General features: G+C 44.9%; 1 protein-coding gene across 2 annotated transcripts; it reads right to left on the minus strand.

Moving 5' to 3' along the window:
• Positions 1 to 1,370: 1,370 nt before the first annotated feature.
• Positions 1,371 to 23,589, minus strand: ttbk2a (tau tubulin kinase 2a). Of its 2 annotated transcripts, XM_019266166.2 has the most exons (16): positions 23,159 to 23,589; positions 17,872 to 18,034; positions 15,394 to 15,541; positions 14,171 to 14,244; positions 13,547 to 13,687; positions 13,078 to 13,182; positions 11,835 to 11,900; positions 11,652 to 11,744; positions 11,421 to 11,546; positions 11,039 to 11,196; positions 10,747 to 10,954; positions 10,448 to 10,662; positions 9,810 to 10,362; positions 8,623 to 8,964; positions 6,902 to 7,842; positions 1,371 to 5,577 (listed from the first exon to the last, which is right to left on the minus strand). In XM_019266166.2, exons 2-16 carry the CDS (start codon positions 17,938 to 17,940, stop codon positions 5,130 to 5,132), a joined length of 3,687 nt encoding a protein of 1,228 aa, XP_019121711.2. In that variant the 5' UTR covers positions 17,941 to 18,034; positions 23,159 to 23,589; the 3' UTR covers positions 1,371 to 5,129. The 2 variants fall into 2 exon arrangements, with proteins under 2 accessions (XP_019121711.2, XP_019121712.2); XM_019266167.2 differs by lacking the exon at positions 8,623 to 8,964 and having other exon boundaries at positions 23,159 to 23,588.
• Between the last annotated feature and the right edge of the window lie 212 nt (positions 23,590 to 23,801).

Raw genomic sequence — 23,801 nt, forward strand, 5'->3', positions numbered from 1 at the left:
CTGTCATGTCTTTGTAGTTTTTTAATCTCTATTTGTAGTTCTATTTCTTATTTCTATTAAAAAATCTTTCTATTGTTTATTTTTTGTATTAAAAAAAATAAAAAGTTATAAATAAGAATAATAATAATAAAAAGTTTAATTTCTATTAAATTAAAAGAACTGCACCTTTACTTTGATTATTTAAAACTTATGAAATCAAAGAAAGCCCTATTGCTGTATGACAGTTTATGTAAAGTATATAAAGTTTAAGAATAATAATAAAATAAAAGAAGATTTATAACAGTGGTCTCTATGTAAAGCAGATTTTTTGAAAGAAATACATGTAAAAATCTGAGCACAAAGTTTAATTTCTTAACATAATCAATCAATCAATCAATCAATCAATCAATCAATCAATCTATCTATCTATCTATCTATCTATCTATCTATCTATCTCAGTCCATAGAGACTTGGCCAGTTCAAGTCCAGTATAGAACAAAGTATGGTGTATGAACTGGCACTGCCGACGTGCCCTTGAGTAAGGTGCTGCTCTGGTTGGCTTCCCATTACTCCACCATCTCTCTCCACATTTGCATGTGAACCATGTGTACATAAACGTGTGTGTTATGGAATTTTCTATCCTTAGGTTACACAAGGTCACGTGTGGGCCTTGAGGTCCTCGGCAGTATTAGTTGTTTGGCTTTGGTTGGGAACAGTAGGTGCCAGTCTATCTCAACACTGTAGTGGCCAGGGTCAAAGAGACCTGTTGCTGCCTTCTTAGACATAATACATAGCTTGTTGTTGACGTTCAATCTGCATAAACAGACATCTGTGTCTCCAGGCTAGAATATGTTGACAATAACACCTCCATGAGTAAAAACATTCTCTTTGACTTATTCTGGGTGTGTAGTATTTGTGGTGTTATCTTAGGGTTTAAAGTCGATCCACCAGGATGAGTTGGGCAGAATGTGAGACCGACTCAGGCACTTCTGATGAACTTTGAGTGTCTCTAATTCTCCTTGGCCAAGCGTCAGAGCGAGGGATTAATAAAAGTATCTCTTCTTCTTATCTATCATGTAGATGAGAGAGTAAGACTAAGCCAGCACTTTGCAACCTTTGTTTTTAGTAATATTTAGGTGATATTAAGCCGGAGAACCCACGCAGACACAAGGAGAACATGCAAACTCTACACAGAAAGGCCCCAGCCGAGGTTCAAACCAGTAACCTTCTTGCTGTGAGGTGACGTGGTAACCACAGGTAAAAGGTAAGGTGTCTAACAAAGATCACAAACATTTCTGTAGCATTTTATTTTATTGTATTAATTTATGCAGTCATCCTTTTTTTGTTCTGATGTTGTTTTGATTCATATTCTGATATTTAATTCCGCCTAACTTTTTGTTAAAACACCACAACCTGAGAGTCCAGTTAAACAATAAAAAACAAACACAACTGCCTATTGAAACCTTTGTATCCTTGCCCTGCAGGTCGACGTCTCAGGACTGAAAAACAGAAGCCTTTGGCACGATTCTGTCTGCATGCGGAATGAGTATTTTATTTATAACCAGTTTATAAAAATAAAATACAAAATAATTTTAAAACAAAAAAGAAAAAAAAAGAAACACTGTACAAGGCATTGATATGATACAAATGATAGAATAAACATAAATAATTACAGTTATATACAATGCAAAAACTCCCACTTGTTACATTCTTTCCTTGAGACTGTACAGTTACGTTTCAAAACCATGACGTACATTACAACACAAAAAATATCAACCATTAAAAAATCCCAACAAGTGAAGTCAAAAGGATAGATGGGCAAAATTAGCAAATGTCACAATAAATAATTTATGTCAAGTATTTATAAGTTATTGACAAGTAATCCGATGTTATGATATGAGAAGTGTACCAGTGCACACCGAAGCTTTCGTTAGTTTCCATCATCTCACCTTTCAAAATAAAATAAAAACAGCTGGGTTTTGTTCTGTTGGACTACGAGTATCTGCGTCCACAAATACCATCAAGCAACTATAAATATGACACCTTTCTACTTTAGAAAGTGACAAAGAAAATCTCTTCTGGAAGGTATCACTAGTACTACGACTACACACCACCTATGTGCAATAAGAAATAATAAAAAATAAAGAAACATGAGAAGAAATCTGATTATCTTTTTAAAACCAGCAGCACTGTTTAGTGTCTGTCCCTTCCTTTCACTGAAGCCTGTTAGCATATATGGTTTTACAATAATTATTTCATTTAAATAATTACTTTCGAGTATTTTACAGGTATATATTAAAAGTCTGCAACAACAGCGTTCTCAACTTTGAAAGCTTGAAATATCTTGAAATCTGTGGTGCCTGAAATAGAGAGTGGAAAAGAGGGGAGGATTCAAAGACTCGATTGCTGGCAAACGTGTAGAAATTGCACGCCCCAAACACACCTTGAATGCTGCGCCCCGAAATTCCACCACCACCACCCAGTCAATCAATGAACAGGCCCACGCATTCTCACAGAAAAACAGAGGGGGGGAGATCTCCGGAAGAAGCACAGCTTTGTAAGCACAAGAGTCTGACAGCAGCTGATTCCAGTGGTGATATATCGGACCACGCTGACAGGGCATGGGAGCACATGCCATTTTTACAGACGAGAGAGATAAGTGACAGGGGGAGGCTTGGCTTAGCTTGGCTTGGCTTGGCATGGCTTGGCTTGGGCCTAATAAGTGGAATGATCTCCAACACAGACAAGGCTCAGTCATCCCTCGCTACGCACAGAGGGGCAGAGAAGAAGACATTAAGGCGACTGACTGACTGAACGCTGTCTGCACTTCAGGATGAGTCATCGTAGCTGCTCTGTGAGGCTATAGCGTAGGAGTCAAAGCAACAGCACTTCTTTTTTTTTTTTATTATATCTACAAAGCAATGTGCCCATTCAGTCCACGTTTATCACATCTCAAGTCGAACCACATCTGCAGAATTTATCAAAATATTTGGCAATGTGATTTTTCTTTTGTCTACGACTGGCATGAATCCTTCAGCTCGTGTTGTTCCCTACGACACAAAGTGCTCAAAACGCAGCAAAGTCTGTCCTCCTTTTGATTTTAAGCTAAAAAAAAATCTGGCAACACAATCAATCCCGAGTCAGTGCGGAAAACGTGTCAACTTGCAGGTAACGAAGTCAACGCCTGGGTTGAAATCTTCACAAGATAGATGCTGTGTGAGTGGCGTGAAGTGGTATGCAGCTTTTGTTGTTTTTTTACTCAGTAGTTGATTAAGTTGTTTTTTCTCTCTGTGTCGAGCATGCAAAGAGTAGCATTGGGAGGAAAAGCTGAATTATTTTTACAGTATCTTACAAAGCAGAGGGAGGTCGTGGAGGAGAGGAAATCCTAACTAAATTAAACACGATCTCTTTTAGCCTTGTGCACAAACATACTGTGTGTCATTATATTAAAAATTAAAAAAAAGAGACATTCTCCAGGCGCGGGAGGAACAAACGTAACGAACAAAGAAAAAAAAACTTGCACGTGGAAGCATGAAACATCATTTTGGTGTGAGAAATATATGTACATATAGCCTCCGTTTTTCAATAACATCTGACAAAGTGTTGTTTGAGGTCTGAAATTCACATTTTTTCAAAGTTTTGTCTCCAACACTGACCTGGTGTGTGTATATATATACAGTTTACATATATATACAGGACAGTTTAGTCGGGTTTCATTTGAAATATTTCCTTTTTTTTGTTGTTGTTGTTATAAATAATAGCTACTCTGTCCTCAAGTTGCTCAAATTTGTGTTTGACTTACAAACATTTGTGTTGCTACCTCTTCTACGTAAAAGAATACTGGTGAAAAGGGTCGTCTTATAACTGCTGGCACAAGTAGTAGTCTGTTTTTGGCTCCTTTTTTTTGTTTTTTCAAGTTTTTCTAATTACAAACGAACCAAAGTGAATCCTCAAGCTGCCCAAAGTGCCAAGGCACACGCTGAGACAAACATCTGTGTCTGAACATTACTCATCAGTAATGTACCTTGTGTTGTTTTAAGCGTACTACTGCTACTACAGCTACTACACACACTACTGGAAACACATCTATTAATGCCTTCAGACCTTTTTTTTTAACGATTTTTTGGATTTTGATCCCTCTCAGCAACACGGTAGGCACAAAAAGGTGTGTGTCCTCACGCACTTTACATGATTGATTGTATAAAAGGAGAGCGACAGCCCCCCTCCTTCAATTTAAACATTTAAAACTAACGCGAGTGACACGAAAACCACACACATCCACTATCACGCGGAAGAAAAGAGGGTAAAGAGTCGAAAGCGTCGAAGCGAAGCATCAAAATAAATATCTCAATAAATACAACTGTACACAAACTCGGCACTTTATGCGTTCACATATAGCATAAAGTAAAATATTATACCCTGCCTGCGATCTCCAAATACAGAGGAGATAACTGAGTCACCCCCTCAAGGCCAATATTTAATTAAGCTGTGATCAGCTACACTGATGTTCCATCAGGATAATCCAAGTGCATTAATACTGGGGATAAATAAGTTACGTTATATTGTGGTGCAGCCTATATGGAGATGGATGAACAGGAAATTGATTTATCTATGTACCCACTGGCCCGACTAACTCTCGGTTTATGCATTACGGTGCTGCCTGCGTTGGGAAATCAGTTTAATCTTGCAGCTTTATTGTTTAGCTCTACGTCATGAAGATATAAATAAAACGAGGACAATGACATGTCAATATCGCTTGTTGTCATAAAGGGGCACTCCACCGATTTTATACACCAAGAGAGCCTTCGTTAGGAGGATGTTTGGACTTAAAAGACTAAAAGTTGGGATATCTCGGCCTCTGCTGCACAGATTTCGACCCTTCTTTTTCCCAAATCTGTCTCTCACGAAGTCAAACGACGACTTCATGTGAATGCAATAGTAAAATCGCTGGAGTGCCACTTTAAAGCCGGGCACATAAATGAATGAGGAAACCCTGCGTGCAAATATAAGGAGTGAAGAGAACAGCGGGAAATAACAAGACAGGTGTAAGGTTCAGACTGACAGTGATAAAAGGGAAACAAACTACATTATCTAATTATTCAGGAAGACTCTATCACAGCTGGAGTCTTCCCATCCAACCCGGTGGGCAACTATCTGCTCAGCTTGCTGGAGCACTTGCCCTCTCGGCTACAGGCTTTTCCCCTGGACAGGTGGAACGCGCCCACGCGGGCCTGGCGGCTGCAGCATGTCTCCTGGTGGTGCGGGTAGAAGCGGCGCGGGGGCGGCGAGCCAGAGAAGCTGGGAGGCGAGCGGCTGCGGCCCAGGCAACCTCCTCCCCCGCCGCCACGGTGCTCGTGGCGGGAGGGCGAGGAGCTGACGGAGCGCTGCAGAGAGGAGGAGCTGCGCGGGGATGCGCTAGAGCTGCGATGGTGGTGCGGGGAGCTCGTTAGGCTGCAGATGCCCATCCTGGAGCCCCCATGCTGGGCTGAGGAGCGGTGGTGAAGGGGGGAGCCTCTGGAGCCATGCATCAGCTGAGCAAGGCATGTCAGGAGGTCTGAGTCACTGGTGCTGCCAGCTCGAATGCGGTAACGTCTAAGCCTAAGTGGGTACAAAAAGCAAGGCAGATTATGAGTAACAGCCAAGTCATATATTTCAAGGCAAACCAGGAAAACAGGATGATGGATCAAATTTCTTGCCAAGAGTTCGACGAGAGGAATCACTCGCCAGCCAGCGTGTGATAAGCTTAGCTTAGCATAAAGACTGAAAGCGAAGGGAAACAGTTAGCCTGGCTGTGACAAATCTTGCAATGCCTCGAAACTTTACTAATTAAACAGGGCGTGTAACAACAACAACGACAAAATGTGGTTTTACAGGAAGTGCTGAAAATATTTCTGGGCCAGAAAGAGTCCGGGAAGTCGCTGCCTCCCCGCCAGGAAATAGTTCCAGCAATGTACAAATCAAACAAACAAGATGAGTCAAGTTTAAATTTAGAGGTGCCGATAGCTCGACAACTTTGAGCTTTGGATGGTGCGCGGCTAGCTGTTTTCCCCTCGAGTACCTCGATGTTCAGAACGGCACACGAAAAATGAGCAAACGCAGCAAATTAATAAGAATACCGTAATTTTCAGACTATAAGCCGCTACTTTTTTCACACGCTTTGAACCCTGCAGCCTGTACAACGATGTGGCTAATTTATAGATTTTCACTCTCGAGCAGTAAACGCAAAAGTGAGACAGACATGTGGGGGAAAGATTATGCGCGGAAGAAGACACTAGTTTTGATTTTTTGACCCTCATCGTGGAAAACACACGAAGAAATGCGTATGATGCAGCTTTTAAGTTAAAGGCAATTGAAGAAATAAACAGAGCTACTGCACGTGATCTTGGCATCGCGTGTTGATGCCGTGCTGCCGATTTTCAGGCAAAATTTGAAAAAAAGCATGTCTTAAATTAAAACAAAAGGAAAAAATCTTCCGTGTACCGTCTTTCTGTGTAAATACCTCATGTTACAACATGAAAAACCTGCGGCTCATATTCAAGTGCGGCCTATATATGTACAAAATGTATTTTCTTTTAACATTTAGCTGGTGCGGCTTATATTCAGGTGCGCTCAATAGTCCAAAAATTACGGTAATAACTTGATTAATCGATAAAATACTCGATTACCAAAATATTCGATGTTAAGTTAATCACCTGCTGGCTCTTGCTTCGTATTTAGCATGTAGACATGAGAGTGGTATCAATCGTCTCCTCTCACTATTGGCAAGAAAGTGAATAAGCAAAAACTGTCTTTAATCACAAGAATCAATTCGAATGTCATCATGCTCTTTATTTCATGCTGTCTGTCATAAATACTTTGAGAATAGTGGCTAGTTATTTAATTTCTGTTCCATGAAAACAGAGGATGCAGAGCGACAAATTACCTGCCCTCCACTGTGGGGCGGCAAGGTGGCTTTCCAGGCGGCGGGCGTGGCAAGAATTGTGCAGCCAGCTGCTCAGCAGAAGAAGCTGAATGAACGGGGCGAGGGATTCTGCTCTTGCGGGACAGAGGGCTGGAGGAGGAGGAGAGGGAAGGAGCGTCATCTCCCTGACGATCAGAACGGGAGCCCATGAGAGAGTCCTCGTCCTGGGAGCGGTCCGAGGTGGAGGACAGCGGGTCCTTGGCGAGGGAGGCCAACATGGGGCCGCGCCTATCGGAGAGGGATGGTGAGGCAGTGGGAGAGGGGACTGGGCCATGGTGGCTAGCTTTCTTCTGCAGGAGTTTCTCCTTAGCGGACCCCGGAGGAGGGAGCTCCAACAGGATGGAGGGCTCCAGGATTGGGATGCGACTTTGCCTCCGGCTGGGGTCCTTACGGGGGACAGCCGGGGAGGAGGTGACTTGGGTCTGATCTGGAGCCCGGTTCACTTCTCTGATCTCATCCCCCCTCAGCTGAGGCTCTGTGGCACAAGGAGAGCGACCGTTACCATTCTCAGGGTCTTTCAGCTTGGGGAACGCTCCGTTACTTTGGCCGTTAGCAAGAGGGGAGAGGTGGCCGTTTGTGAACATGGGGCTGCGTGGCGAGCGAGGAGAGGAAGGCGAGCGCGGAGGAGGCGAGCGTGGAGAACGCGGGGAAGACACGCGGCTTGGCACGGGGCTTTGAGCTTTGGTGTGGCTGTTTCCATTGACCAGCGTCTCAGCCAGGGGGTCTGTGGGTGTCCCTGGATGGGTGGGCACGTGGTCCTGGGGGGAGCTGATGTCCACTGTGTGCTCCTGGACCTGCTGAGCCTCAGCTTCAGCTTCACCACGCCTCTCCAACAGGAGGCACTGTGGGGCACTGTCTGAGCCTGACTGGGAGGACAGCCCAGAGGGACGCTGAGCTGTCAACTGGAGGGGAAGGGGGAGGTGGAGAGACGGGAGAGAGAAAAAGACACACAGGTGTTATTTATAAAGTAAACCACACTAAAAGTGGGAATAATATTCGAATTGTCAAAGGCCTGTTGCTGATAGACTACAACATGTCGAGTTGTGCTGTAGTTCTGTAGCAAGAGCCTGATGCAGAGAAGAATTGTATAATATGGGGTAATAAATGGTGATTAGTTTGGCAACAGCATGCAATACCATAGCTACCATTATCAGACCGAAACACACAAGTGCTATGGCAGTGTCAGTCAAGCTGTGAGTACTAAACCAGCAAGTAGGACAGGAAACGTTCACGCAACTTCGCAGGGGGCTTCAGCGAAGAGAGGGTGAGGAACAAATACAGGGAGAGAGAGAGAAAGAGAAAGATAGAGAGGACAAAGACGATCTGAAACAAAAGAGACCATGCAACCTGTAGTCATGACTCGACATTCCAAACACACATGCCACAATCAGACAAACACACACCCCTTCTATTCAGATCACAAGAACACATGTCCAGACACAAGGACACAATCTGACCCATGCTCTGTCTGGCCTGCACAATGCCCTGCACATGGTTTTCTGGAGAGAGCTGCCTGACAACAACACAAAGAAAGAAAAAAAAACAAGCCAACTAAACAAAGAAGCCAAAATAAGCAACTTAAACAAAAAAAAAAGAAAAGAAAGAAGAACAAAAAAAAAAACAGCAAAGAGGAAGCTGAGTGGAGTCTGTTTTTTGTTACAGCATCGCGATGGGCTCATCACCTGCTGAAGCTGTGCACGGGTGATGCGTATGACAGAGGGAAACTTGGCGTTGGCAGCGCCCGCCGGGATGGCCGGGAGTTTCCTACGACTGGGCGAGTGCGTGCCGGGGGCGGGTTTTGGTGGTAGCGGTAGGGAGGCGTGGCAGGAGGAGGAAGAGGAGGGACGCTCCTGCTGCCGCTGCTGGTCGGCGGACTGGCTGCGCCTCAAGCTCGCCGGGTGGCGCAGGTGCAGCGGGTCCGACAAGGTGGTCAGGAGAGTGTGTGGGCTGGGAGAGCGCAGAGGGATGGGGCTGGATGTCCGGATCGCAACCTCCTCAGGCAGGGACGGAGGAGAGGTGGGGAGCTAAGAGACGGGAAGGAGAGAAGTGGGAGGTGGAGAGAGGAAGGGGTCGTGAGATTGGTGAGGGAGTGAGATGGAGGAAGTATGGTGAGGCGGGACAAGCGACGACGGGAGAGTTGTTTTGAACAGCGATGGGAGGATTGTAAAAGGGGATGCTCCTAGGCTAGGGAAGGAAAACAGAGGCGTGGCAGGTAGATTTTGGGGAGGCGGTGTACAATTTCAACTTGGAGGCAGTTGTTCTGGTTGTAGGAGAGAGTGAGGGGACAGTTAATCTTCTTGTGGTGCTCTACAATTTGAGTAAAAGCGGTTTGAACTCGTAGATCGAGCGGGATTTTTTAATTGGATTTGGTGGTCTGGCTGAAGCAAAGGAGCAAAAAAGTAGCGTGATAAACTGAGCAAACCAAAGCATACCTTGGAAATGAAACTAAATTTAAAGTGGCGAGGTAAATAAAAACCAACCAAACACATTGCAAATGTCTGAAAAGAAGATCAAATTATGCGTAACGTCTAATGCAAATCAAAGTGCATATCAAAGCCGTAAGCTCTCTTCCTTCCCCCCCATGCTGTGATCTGATAAAAAGCTCTGCAGCTGTGACACAAATATGTTTCTCTAACAGATAAAACACAAGCGAAGAAGAAGAAGAAGAAGCAAGAAAAACACAGAGCAGTAACATTTAGCTTCACGCTACAGCAAGATGCAGCTGGTGGAACTCTGACTGTTGTATGACATTAGCATTGAGGTTCTGTAGCTAGAACACTGTGCAGCTTTTTAACTTGGTACAATGCTGACTACAGTCAGTATCATGTATGCCATGTTGTGAAATGGCCTTCATAATGAAAGGGCTTACCTGAGTGAGGACTCCCTCAGCCAGAGCTTCAGCCGGGCTGGTCGGAGTGACGGGGGGAAGAGCCCCCACGGGGCCCACACTGAGCTCCAGCTTGTCCACTTTTGCGCTTCCCTTGGAGGAAGCCGCGCTTTCTTGTTTAGCTTTGCCAGAGCTCGGGCTTGGGCTGCCCTTTTCCCACCCAGGTGACTGTTCCCCTGGCCGGAGCACCTCCGGCTCCTCATCCTCCTCCGATGGGCTGGTGGTAGCCTTGGCTCCCGGTGAGCCGCAGGGCCGCTCCACCATTACCCACTCCCTTGAGTCAATGTCCTGCCTCCCAGAGCTCAGATTGAGGGCCACAAACCCCCCGCTGCTGACCACCCCCTCTCCCTGCTCCTGAGATCCAGGGGATGCTGGCTTAGGAGAACCGCCATTAGATCTGAACTCCTCATCATAGTGCCAGACTCTATCGGGACGCTCCCCAGAAGGTACAGCTTGACCCTGAGTTACTGGGATGATTGCGGCCCCATCAGCCTCCTTCTCTTGATGCTGGGTGCCAAGCTGCTGCTTCACTGAGCTGAACAGACACGAGACAGATGCAAACAATCAGCTCTCCACTTGATAACAAAACTGATGTTAACGTAGACGGATCAGAGACGTACCCGTGCTCCAGGAAGCGCTCTGGACTGGGCTTGGACTCTAGGCCAAGCCTCCTCTCCAGCTCAAAACTGTGAATATTGCGGAGCTTCCTCAGCAGAGGGCCATCACGGTCTGAAGGCACTACGTCAGAGTGCAGCTTGACTGGGGAGCACAGGCTTGGTCCGTGGTGTCCTTGGTTATTACTCTGGTTGTTGCTGTGTTCCTCCTCCGGTGCCGCCTACGGAAACCAGTCAGACTTGTTAGATTACCCAAAAGAAAACAGCAGATATGAACTGAGGTGTCAGTTCTCTTGAGCGTCTACCTTCCACACCGCCGTCCGGATGCGGTTACGGTTGCGGTCCAGCTCCTCCCAGACGTCGGCCTCCTGGTTGCGGTGCGGGTGGAGGGGAGAACCCGGCAGGCGCTCCGGAGCAGGGTTGTTCTCCACGTCGCTGAGCTGCTCGTCCTGCAGAACCTCGTCTGTGTTTTCTCTCATCAGGTCGCCGGGGATGAGGGACGCATTCGCCATACTGGAGCGACAAAAAGATACACATTTAAGGAGCAAGTATACAAATTCATTTCATGAATTAACCAAAAGTGCTAATCAAGCGTACCCCATGTGCGCCGGAGTGAGTCGGGTGTGATGTTGCGGCGTCGTGGCAGTGGCGCTGATTGTCAAAGTGCCATCTGTGCCGGTGCGCTCCCAGTCGTAAGGGTCATTCTCCACGACATTGTAGGTTTTCATGCTATTGTCAAACACTGACATCAGCAGCTGGAACAACACAAAAAATACACAATGAACTTTTTATTGGGCGAGAAGTCGACAGAAAACAACTTGTAGTACCAACCTGACATCGTATCAACATGAGGAAACCTTTCTAGATCATGCACTGCACATTTAAGAGAAATATCACCAAACATAACCATATTCAAACTTGCTGGAGTCAGTAAAACATTCACTCTTTATTAAAAAAACAAAATAGACCCATGTGGCACCTGGTAGTCAGGCTTAGTGTAGTAGTCAAGGCTGGAGATGTGTTCCAAGAACACGCCAAACTCTGCCGGCAGGTGTTTGAGCATCAAACGGTGGTCATAAGTCTCCTTCAGCTTCCCCACATGTTCCTGCGAACAAACACACACACCTGTCACATCTCATCCCTTACAGATACCCGGACAAAGGCTGTTTAGTTTTCCCAGAAGGACGGTATAGCTATTGGTTGTCCTTACTTTGTCCTTGATCTTCCGCCACGGCAACTGACCGACCAGAAACTCCACCAGCATGTAGAAGAGAGACCACAGGTCATCGTGACGGCCCATCTCCTGCAGGATCACGCCAGGGGTGATTAACATTAATCGATAATTAGAGAGAGTTGGGAAAGAGCTACAGTGCAGGGTTAGATGGATACTGACCTTATTCTTGTGTGCATTGACGGATGCGTATCGGACTGTTCCTCTGAAGCCTGCCACAGGACGGGGCTGACGAGCAAAGACCAAAACAGCGATTAAATGCTGATAAATCTAATTTAATTATAGATTTTCAGATTAAAAGTGGCAATAAACTAGAAAAAGAAGAGTTAAAGTCATTTCCTTGCTTATGCTAATAAGAAGGGTGACGGCAGGACGGTTCCTCTGGAGCATTTTGTCACCGTCTTTTTAATTGCAGCCAAAAAGATCTTCAAAAGCTACGAGTCACTCCCACTGAGACACTTAGGAATATGTCCAAGGTACATGAAGGTAAAGGAGAAGTCAAGAGAGACAAATTGGTACACTTCTTTCCAGAAATTAATGTAAAGGGCACAACCACCTCCAGCAGGAGCGCTGAGGCACGCTAAATTTGCATTTTTGGTTGGGGAAAAATTAAAAAACAAGTGAGATTTTAGTAGAGGCAGACTGAGTCTCTCATATTTGAAGCCACACATCCTCTGGAACTGCTACATCGGCTTCCTTTTCCCAGCACATATAGTTGGTTGAATTTTTATTCATTAAGGCGAAGCCCTTGTATAATTTGCCTTTGATGCCTTTAGTGTTTTTTTGGATTATAAGCATCAGTAAGTATCTGGGTTATTCTTGAGGGCTCAGCAGGATCTGAGGACCTTATTTCTTTTTTTAAAAAAGGCGAATCTGTAGGTAGCAGCAGAAATCCTCTGCCAGCTCATATGTCTTCATCATTAAGGTTTCCATTTGTTAACATTCGGCAGAAGGCTGTAATACCTCCCTTAACTCATTGTCTGTACTTGTGTTTTATCTAGCCTCTAACCCTACCCCATGTAGTTTTGTTTCTGACAGTGTTCGATCACACTGAAGCTCTGTGAATTCATTTTTCGGCCATTTAGGGGCAGCTCAACAAACGCATTACAGCATACGTGTTTATACGTGTGCAATCATGGACACAGATCCAATAAACACCGTCTCCTGATGAAGCAACATCAGGGTTCACATCAAGCATGTGGCTCTTCTGCTGTTGGAAACAAGGTTTCTGCAAAGAGCAGCGACACTGAACCAAAAGATGTGGGCTGTAAAACCAAAACAAAGTGCTAGAAGATGCTAAAAAGCACCAGTGTTAGACTGCACACAGTAATTTGATTTATTGTTAATATAAAACTATTTATAAGTGCAGTTTAAAGCTAAGAAAGAAAGGGAGAGGGGCACTTACAGGTCGGACTTCCTGGGAAGAGTTGGTGAACTGTCGAGCTAAACCAAAGTCCAGCATGTAGCAGGTTCGACAGGTACTCGGGAAGCGACCCATTGCGAAATTGGACTGAAAAACAGGAGGCAACGGTTATTAGGATGTCAAAATAACTGACGTGTGAATGTCTATTTAAATTCATGTAGCCCCGGAGGAATAAACGTGTTCGTATGGTGGAGTACAATTAAATACATCAGCTCGGAAGACACAAGATATGTTCATTCTGCTACCTTTTGGGCATTTAGCCAACGCTCGGAGTGAGCCAACTTACGGTAAGTGCAACAGTCGGACAACAAAAAACTGTATCAGCAACAGTGCCGGCAGCCAATAATAAAAAGTGCAAGAGTCACATACCTTGTGTCTGAAAAATACAGAAGGAACGTGCTAGGTAATGAAATAAGTATCCTCTGCTGCAGCCCAGCTACCCGTGACTCACCGGTTTGATGTCGCGGTGCAGGAAGCCGACAGAGTGGATGCTCTCTATTGCCTCCAGGATCTGTCGCCCCAGACGAAGGGTGGTGCTGATGCTGAAGGTTCCCCGGGTCATGCTCCTCCTCAGGTCAGCCAGGTTACGACCCTGAGAGAGCACGAGATACAAATATTTCAAGTTTCACTGACGGCGGTGACAGCGAAATATGTCAAGTGGACGGAAAACAAGCCAAAAGTGACATAGTATAGATTATAGAAGTATAGATTTAGCGGCATCATACGTCTATAATTAAAGATGTGGCGCAGTCGGGAGTGGTGCGGTTGTATAACTCTCACAACAACACTCACAACAACAACACTCGGAGCTCATGTGTCATCACGCTGAGATTTGTGATCATGGCTTGGATATTTCAGCCTCGTGTGCTGGATGCACTTATTGAAACTAATTGGATGCTTCTGCAGATCACAGCAGGCGAACAGCAGAGCTCTACATGAAGAGTATTGTTGTCTACTAGCAGGGGATGTTAATGCCTGACCTCTGGTCAGTAGATCAGTCTTAAATTCTTTGTTTTGTAGCACCAGAAGTCAAAATCCAGTGATATAAAAGTGATTAGTTTGCATTGGCACCAACCTGCAGCTCCATCACAACGTAGTTAAAGCGGTCGTTGCGGCCGCATCCCACAAAGCGACACACGTGATCTTTACCTGAGAAATAAAGAAGGACAAGAAGAGAGGTCACTTCATGCAGTCACGCGGTCAATATCAGCCGCACCATGGCGGCGTGTTGTGTCAATCACGGTGATGTGTGTGTCCATGTTTCCCCGCAGTGACTAAACCCTATCACCAGCCTGCCTGTATGTATGACTACCCCGCTGATTTATAGGCTAGAGCACACAACACCCGGTCCACACATGTGCCTGAGTGACTCGTGTGTGTGTGTGTGTGTGTGTGTGCGCTCTGGTCTAAAAGGCCACTCACTGCTGCACCAGCAGCTTGACTGCGACCACACCCAAACCTCTCCAGCACGCAGTGAATGCAAACAACGCCTCCACGTAGAAAACACTACTCTATTACTATTCTTCTACGATAAATCCAATTAAAAAGATGCAAATTAAAAACTCGATATGAGGCACACGGGTTAATGTTTACTCTTTACAGCTGGTCTAGTCTGGTCAGCGATGTTTGGGGGGGGGTGCTGGAGTTCAGCTCGTCTCAAGTTACATGCTGGTTCCTTCAGGAAAAAACAGACCCTGATGCCCCAGGCCAGATCCATTAGACAGCAAACATGATCCCAGCCCATTGATTTTCCTCTCAAAAGGAGGAGGGGGAAAAAAAGCCACAGCGGTTAAAAGGCAGGAAGGAAGAGGGGTGGGAAAAGGACGTAGTTAAAAAGAGAGAGATAGGAGTAAACCTCTGCAACCCCCCACCATGAAGGATCTCTCTTTTGTCGACTGGGAGTGTCCCAGGACATAAACATATACTTCCTCTCGTGCTGGTAGTCTGAAACTTTCTTTTTTTTTTTGATGTGAGATGTTTCATCAGCTGTTCCTGCTGAAAGTCAGCTGTTTTCAGCTAAACTGAGGTGAACCCTCCGCCCTAAAACTGTGTTTTATAGATGAGTCAGATGATCTATATCTGCACTCGATGCTATCGATGCACAAAGGCTATCCCTGTGTTTTCTCCAAGCCCTGACATTCCCTGGATTGGTTTGTTTCTCGAGTTTTTCCGCCAAGAATGCTAATGATACTCGCCGTCTCCTCTTTTTGCGCGGGGTGAATCAATAGGTCGCCGTGCCAGGCAGAATCAATCAATTCCAGAAATGTAACCAAATCCGCCGAATCCATTTCGACTCACCCTGCAGCTTCTTGAGAACGGCGACCTCCATCTTGAGCACCTGTTTGGGCTGCTGGGCCGACTCCACCTTCAGCGCCACGTTGATCCGCGTCAGCAGGTCCACCGCCTCGTAGATCTCTCCGAAGCCGCCGCCCCCGATCTTCTTCGCCTTGAGGGATGATGAGTGAAAACATCGCAGAACTTCACGTGAAAAACATTCACAGTGAGATGTACGTTTATAAAAACACATCTGATGATTATGTTTGTGAGGTCTTGCTCAAAGACACTTCAGCTTCAAACTGTACATCTGATGGCAAGGTTTGGTTTTAGTGAGGTTAGATAGCAGTATACAGTCAGATGGTCCAATTTGGTAGCATCATTGTCACCATGTCGAGGTGGACGTGATACAGGTTCATCTAAATTATTATGCTAGCGTTGTATAGAACTTTATTTCAAGATTCTTGGTCTAAGATCATATAAATATGTACTTGAATTTTGACAGTCTGCACTATATACTACTGTATAGATGTACTATGTATCAAAAAACTGCTTAATGTGAACATTTAATACATATTTTGAAACATGTGTCATAAAAATCAGGGTTACACAGCCAGTTTTGATGTTTTAACTTATACAATGTTTGTTCCTATTTATTACATGTCTTGAAGGCACTTCTCTTTATTGCTGTTTTCCTGAGACTGGCAGGGTTAGGTAAAGTTCAGGTTAATGTATAATAATAGAGGGATTCCAGAACAGAATGAGGCCTAGGGACAGGTCAGAGAGGTGACATCTAGATTGGGGACATACTGGCTACTCATTAGGGGATATGTTGAATGAAACTGTTTAGATGCTGTATATGCAAATTGTCTGTTAACAATTAACAGGGGTTGAGACAGCCCATCTTCAGGAAAATGTATAAGAACCAACTGTCAGAGCTCCTCAGTGAGCCTTTTTCTCTGTAACCCCTTTAGTGTGTTGCACTGTGAAACGCTCCTCTGGTACAAGAACAATAAATTCAACTTAAACTTCGATGTTTTGAATCCGATCCTCCTTATTCAAGGGTTTTTCTTTAAAATTCCCATAACAACATGTTAATCTTTATGTTCAAACTAAGCGGCAACCTCTGCGGCTGTGAAGCGGAGCTGATGCAGAAGTGTCAAAAACTGCAGTTCCTCAAACATCCACTTGAGTCAGTCTCCATAAGTCCCCATGTTCACAGCAGAAATAAACATGTTTACAGCCTGGTACAAAAAACAGTTTTGGTCTCTATAGCTAATTTCCTCATTCATGACAACTGTACTGAGGGTGAATTTATATACAACTCACCTGTTCACATTATATTAAGGCTTAAAGTTATTATTAGAGTGGACAATTTGCCTGACAGGTAGGTGCTGTTACAGATGGCTTGTTTGAGCAACCAGGCTTCATTCGGTCGGCCTCAGGTCCACAGATGATCCACGTCTTTGCCAGTTTTTAGATGAGCAGTACAACCAACATGTTGGCGGCCAAAGCCACATATTCTGAGCTCATTAGAAGCCTGTGTCACGCATAACGCTCTCCCTTCTTTCATACTATGATTATTTTCATTCCAGATGACTTTGACATCGATTTTCTCAAGTATTAACTTGAAAATATCAGAAAAAAAGGTGCAAAATACTGGTGATGTGTCCAAAAAGTGACAAAATATTCAGTTTCCTGTCACGCAGGAGAAGGAAGAGATGAAAATCTTCACATTTAAGGAGCTGAAACTATGTAGCGTTTGAACGATGTCTATCAGATAAACAAACGATCGGGAAAGTTGCTGATTATCATAGATGTGACGAGGTGATTCGCTCCCCTTGTAAAAGTTGCTGTGCTTGAGGCTGATAGCGTGGCAGGCACACTTATTCTCACTAAATCTGACACCGAGAAGTCTTGGATCCATTTCACGATGCTCTCTTCTTCATTTCACTCTGTCGAACTGGCTCAAACAGTTCTGCTGTTTCACTCTCACCTCTGCAGCTTTAAGTTCACACGTGTCCTTCACTGTCCTCCACACAAACAGAGAGAGAGTCTTGTGTCGCACTCGGAGCTGAAGTCGTGGGATTAGCTGCAGCATTCTTATGTAACTCTGCTCCTCAGAAGACAGGAAGCGGTGCCAGGCTGCCAGTTAGGTATAACAGCCTCACATGGCACCCGGGCTGGCACAGCAGTGAGAGACATGGGCCCTCAGGGGACACTGCTGCTGCTGCCTATAGCACACTGCACTGCCACAAATAGCTATATGGGGCTATTTTTGGATCTCCCGTACTGCAGCAGCCCTACCTGGACAGAGAGACACGACCCCAAACTGTCCAAGCCACAGGTAAGATACTTTAGAGGAAAGCAGAAGGACTCGTACGCGTTTGTTTGACCAACAAAGAGTTGTTGTTTGTGGAACAGAGGGTGACCGAGGGCCAGGCAGTGACGGGGCTGGACAAACACCCTGTCTATTGTCAATGAATAACACGCCACACTCACCACTTTCCATCGTTCCTTGACCAGGGAGAGCACGCTTAGGATGTCAGCTTGCTCCGCTCCCCCGCTCATCCCGTCTGTGGACCAGGGACGCTGTCCTCACTGCTTCCCCCCCTCGACCAGGAGCCTCAGACTGGGCCGTGCATTTGGACCTTGATGGAGAACCCTAAGGAAAGCCAAAGAAAGACACGAAACTAGTCAGAAGCTATGGAGCAAACAGCCGAATTCTGGTTATTCAGCCTAATCTGCATGTTCCTTTGTTGAACATGCAAAAGGCTTGTTGTTTTTAAGGCTGGTGGACCTTCAAGTGAAAGTTGGACAGAGTTGAAACCCCTGGCTTAATGGCCCGAGCTTTCTGATACTCGACCATCGCTGCAGCTGCCACACCTGCTGCCAGCAGCTGTCTCTGTAGACAAACTCACCCCACCAACCAAGCAGGCAAAAAAAAAAAAATACTGCGTCTTAAATTACAAAAAGGCTTCATCATAGTATCATTTTCCCCCCGAGCCATTTATCTTCGGTGCATGACAGCCGAGGAAAAAGAAACGTACCATAAGTCTTGTCAGATATAACGAGGCCGTTTAATCTTCCTAATTCTGCATTAGGATGATGAGCAGGCATCTTTTCTTTACATTATGGTAATCATAAAGTATTAGTTTTATCACATGTTAATCACACTGACCTGTATAAAGTTTCAAAAATGTTCCTAATGTAGCATTTTGTAAGTTCGTTTGAAAGTTATTCAAAGGTTAAAGGTTCAATGTGTGACCGATTAGCAGAAATGGATAAAACATGCAGAACTATGTTTTTTTAGTGATTTATAATCACCTTAAAAACAAATTGTTATTTTTCTATTACCCTAGAATTAACTGTTTCGTGTTTTGTTTCGACGTTTGAGTAGTGATGAAGGATCACACTTTATTATTTAGCACAAGAAAAGCCAAGAGAGCCGCGGTCCTTGCAATAGATAGAGCAGCAGATTACGTATTACTCACGCTTATGTTACACTAATCTTAGTTTTTATTAGCATGCAGAGTCAACACAATGCAGAACAAGTGACATTTGCTATGACCCGTAGTTTCACACGGGACGGTTGAGTTGAGTCTCACAGGGAAATTAAAAAACACAAAGCTTGGGTTGCCAGATTCTGGAAAAGCCCTCTTTCTATTTGGTGGTATTAGATTGTTATTATGTTCATTAGAGCCTGACAGATATGTCAGTAGGCTGATTATACATACATTAGTATTGGCATATATGCCCTTTTTTTACAGGACATGATGCAGACAGACAAAATATTTGAATTTATTAATGATTAATGATGTTCTATTTGCGTTTTGTTATCGTATACTTAATCGTAATTATTGAATTTCCAGTGACATTTTCTGTTTTTTACAGAGAGCGTCCTACAAAGTGTCATCACAGCATAGTTCGACAACTGCGGATTGTGAGGACAGCTGAAAAGACCATCAGGGTCTCTCTCTCTCTCTCTCTCTCCACCCTCTGTCGTGGACGCCTACAACACGTGCTGCCTGCGCAAAGGCCAGAAGCATCGCGGATGATCCATCAACCCCCTCCTGTGCATTCGTTTCCCTGCTGCCTTCTGGAAGAAGCTTCCGCAGTTTAAGAACCAACACAAGAGTTTCAATCAAACGGTGAAATAACAGCATTAAAAAAAAGCACATTGCACATATATCCATGCACCTTTTGTCTCTGCTGCTACTCAATTTAAAATCTGTATGTACACACACATCCAAGTCTGTATGTTGTTTCTTGTTTAGACTAAATTACATCTGCAGTGAGAGCGGGTCCTCTTCCACAGAACAGACAAACTAAACACTGGCTCAAGATTAGGACCTTTTGCATTTTATGTTTATGTTTGCAGCCAGAGTTGGAAAGCGTGAGTATTTATTTGGTTGCAGTCTGCAACTTCACTGCTAGGTGGCACTAAACCCTACACACTGGACCTTTAATAACTGTCTGCAGGTTTTTATACTGTCCTACTGGAGGAAATTTTGGCTACCTATTAAATGGTTCATTAATAAAGCCATTGGTTACAAGTTACCTTCATAAAGAAGTGGGACAGACACATTACCGACTGCGATCGAGGCTGTCTGTACAACAAGAATCAAATGTCTCCGCTCCTCTGTTATACACTCATCAACACGAGCATTCCTCTGGTGACTTCCTTCAGTCCGGCTTCAAACGCTCGAAGCGAACCACGACTCCCGACTCAATCATTCTGCAGACGTATGCGGTTATGCAACGAGCCTTCAAAAACATTATTTGGTTACAGGCCGTGATCCCGACATCAAGGAGGCAATCAATCCCATCGTGCACGCAGCGGGATGAGGGTTGGGAAGCGTGGTTAGACTGGATAACTGTGAAATGACAGGCATGAAATGTGACCCGAGGTCAGGTGGAACTTGGTTGATGAGAACTGGACGCGACGCGTCATGATTATAAATCTCTTGTTGGAACATATTATTAGTCTAATAGTCTTTGGAGTGAATTCTTTTAGCGTGTGGTTACTATTTATTACTATCGCCCGTCCTAACGTTGATGTCAGTTACTAAGAACACTGACGGCCTAAGATTAAGAAATCATTTTACAGCATCTGTATGACATACAATATATTTTTGATATATATATATATATAGACATCCTTGACTTGTCCAGGGTTGTGCCTCTCACCCTAAGTCAGCTTGGATAGGCTTCATCCCCCCACAACCCTGATGAGCATAAGTGCTTACGAGAAGATGGATGTATTTCCTTCTTTATGAAAGGCTGTGTGACTTTATTAAGAAATAAATTTAAATATATCACAAAAATTGGCAGCTCTGTTTGGCTACTCAATGCTAATATGCTCAAAATAGCAATACTAAGACCACAGAGAGAGATTAGCTGGCTACAATGCTCTTAAATGCTAATGAGACTAATTGGAAAGTCGTTAGTCTTGTTGGCATTTGGCAAATAAACTAAAGCAGTGGTTCTTAACCTGGGTTCGATCGAACCCTAGGGGTTCGGTGAGTCGGTCTCAGGGGTTCGGTGGAGCCTCCGCCCTGGAATTTTTTATACCATTTGTTACAACATATCTTTGTGAGCAATCGTTTTCGAGGATGCTGGACATAAAAACTAAGAAAAGGAACAGACTTTGCTGTGAAAATGACATGAGACTGGCACTTGCCAAGGTGAAGCCACGCATATCTGAACTGGTCTCTCAAAGGCAACAGCAGAAGTCACACTGAGGTAAGTTGTTGTGAGTTCATGCACTGTGTTAGTTTTGTTATTTGAACAAGGTGATGTTAATGCACGGTTCATTTTGTGCACCAAAAAAAAAAATCATATTTTATTTTTTACTAAAGAAGGGTTCGGTCAATGAGCATATGAAACTGGTGGGGTTCGGTACCTCCAACAAGGTTAAGAACCACTGAACTAAAGTATTGGGCAAATTTTGCAAGTTTGACCTGAGTCAGGAGATCACTGATGTCATGACGATCCATCCTCTGGGGATCACGAGTGTCTGTACAAAGTGTTATAGCAATTTATGAACCAACACCGACAGAGGAAACAGGAGAAGGTTGACCGTGCTTTTTGTGTCAACACCTCTGTTTGCCGGGCCAAAAAGCTTCGAACCAAAGTCACAACTTCTGTTAACGCAGGCCTGCTTTGTTTTCCCTCGCCGTGTGGCATCGAATCTTTGCAGAGAAAGAAAGAAAGAAAGAAAGAAAGAAAGAGAGGGAGAGAGAGGGGGGATGGAGGACGTCAGTGGAATCCTTGATATTATGCTAATGGGTGGTGACGCAGAAAACACAGAGCACGCCGTCACCAAAAGCATAAAAGAAACATGCCGCACGAAACCCCCTTTGACCTCCCCGTCACTGTAAACACTGATTAAATAACCTCTGCTGTGACAGAACTTCAAGGTCACCCCGTGTCCTGGTGTTCTCCTTTTAGTTTTCCTGTCACATCTGAGATATCATTCTCTGTGAGCAAGTTCAAAATGTATCCAGAGAAAGACAGAAAGAGACGAATGCTGTGTGCCACTGAGAAAAACATCAGCTACTGCCAGAAAACTGGCAGACACAGAGGACGGGGTGGATGTTTTTTAACATAACCTCTACTTCTAGGTCAAGAGTCTCCCTCAAAAGGCAGCGAGAATTCATCCCGAAGCCTCTTCTCCGTCTCCATCTCCATCTCCATCACATGTCCACGATGCAAATATTGCACACACACAAGTTCACACACACACACACACAAGCCTGAGCCGCCTCTGACTAATCTCACACCTTCACACGCAGACGCATGGCCGGCTCTCTCCTCCTTCCGTCAATGAATAAAAAATAAATAAATAATAAATAAAAATACACCAATCTATGACAGCTAGCTTCTCATCATGAATCACGCTTTCCTTTCCAGACCCCCCGCATCTCCATGGCGACGATGGATGGTGCAGTGCCATTTTCATCTGCTGACTGCAGCTCGTCGTCGTCGTCCTCGCGGTCGCCTCTGCCCTTTTGGGGTCTTGCTTTTAAGAGCTACATCACGGGGGTGACGTGAGATTTCATCCCACACCTTTTAGTTTAAAGTTATGTTTTGGTCTCTGCTGCTCCTCCTACTGCTCCTCCTGCTCCTGCTGCTGCTGCTGGATGAAATTAGTTATCTGGTCTGACAACTTTGTGTGCAGGACAAGGCCCTAGGAGGAGGTGGTGGAGGAGGAGGTGGTGGAGGAGGCCCACCACACACACACACACACACTCCTCTCAAGTCACAGCATGGATGCAACTCATCCGGTGTGAAGAAGTGGAAGCAGTTAGGAGGCTTTCACCTTGATCTGGGCTGATTAATTTAAATTATTTCTTCATTTTAAGAGACATTTGTGCCCCAAAAAAATAAATTAATTAAAAAAAAGACAAACCTCTGTTGTTGTTTTCAAGCTGCAGCAATGTCATACTGCTCTGCTACATTAAACCACTTATCCTCCCTGCAGTGGAATGACTGGCTGGCTGACTGGCTTTGCTTTGCTGTGGAGAGCTGTTGCATAGCGAGTTTGGTTGCCACAGCAGATTTACTCAGGCGCGTCCACGCACACTCCACAGGCCACGCAACCTCAACCCTCATCTTTTTGTAGGTGGCTATAACTGTAAGCAAGCAACATGCGGGGATAACAGACTCAATGCATGCTCAATGCAGCCGACAGATAGAGGAGGGTGGAGAGAGAGAGAGAGGAGGTAGAGGAGGTGGTGGTGGTGGAGAAGGAGCGCAGCACGGCCTCCAGATTCAAGCTCCTTACCTCGGGTCTTTGCAGCCGATCCTTGATCCCCTCCCTCTCCACCCACCTCTCCAAAGAAGAGAGAGCGAGAGCCGGGTGTGGTTAGAAAAAATCCTGTACGCTTGGAGGCGGTGGGGACGACATGGAGCTGAATCCCATAGCGGGCGAAGCGTCCATAGAGAGAAGAGAGGCGGAGGCTGTCTGTGCCCGGTCGGTCGGTGTCGGTCGGTTGGTTTTATTATTATTATTATTTTTTTTTAGAAATAACCCGAGCTGGATGTTAAACGTCTGCGCGTGTTGGCGCGTCGTCCCTTTTCTCTCCTGCCTGTCACCTCAGCATCTCTGTCGGTCGCTGCGGATCCGTGACGTGACGACTCTGTGATGATCATCAGCCTTTCCTCTCTCTCTCTCTCTCTCTCTCTCTCTCTCTCTCTACTGCGCGCGCGCCCCCGATCCCATCGCCCCTCGCAACAGCACGGCCGCGCGCGCCGGGCTGTCCTTTTAAAAGCTCGTTCGCGCGAGGACGCACGCTGCGCACAAATTTAATTTTTTTTAGTTTTTCCATTTGTATCAAATATTATAATTTAAACACATCCCATATGTTTTTAGATAACATGTCATATTTGTATATATATATATATTTGGATATAGTGGAATTAGTTTG

This window comes from Larimichthys crocea, chromosome XXIV (assembly GCF_000972845.2).
Source record: "Larimichthys crocea isolate SSNF chromosome XXIV, L_crocea_2.0, whole genome shotgun sequence".
NCBI lineage: Eukaryota > Metazoa > Chordata > Actinopteri > Sciaenidae > Larimichthys > Larimichthys crocea.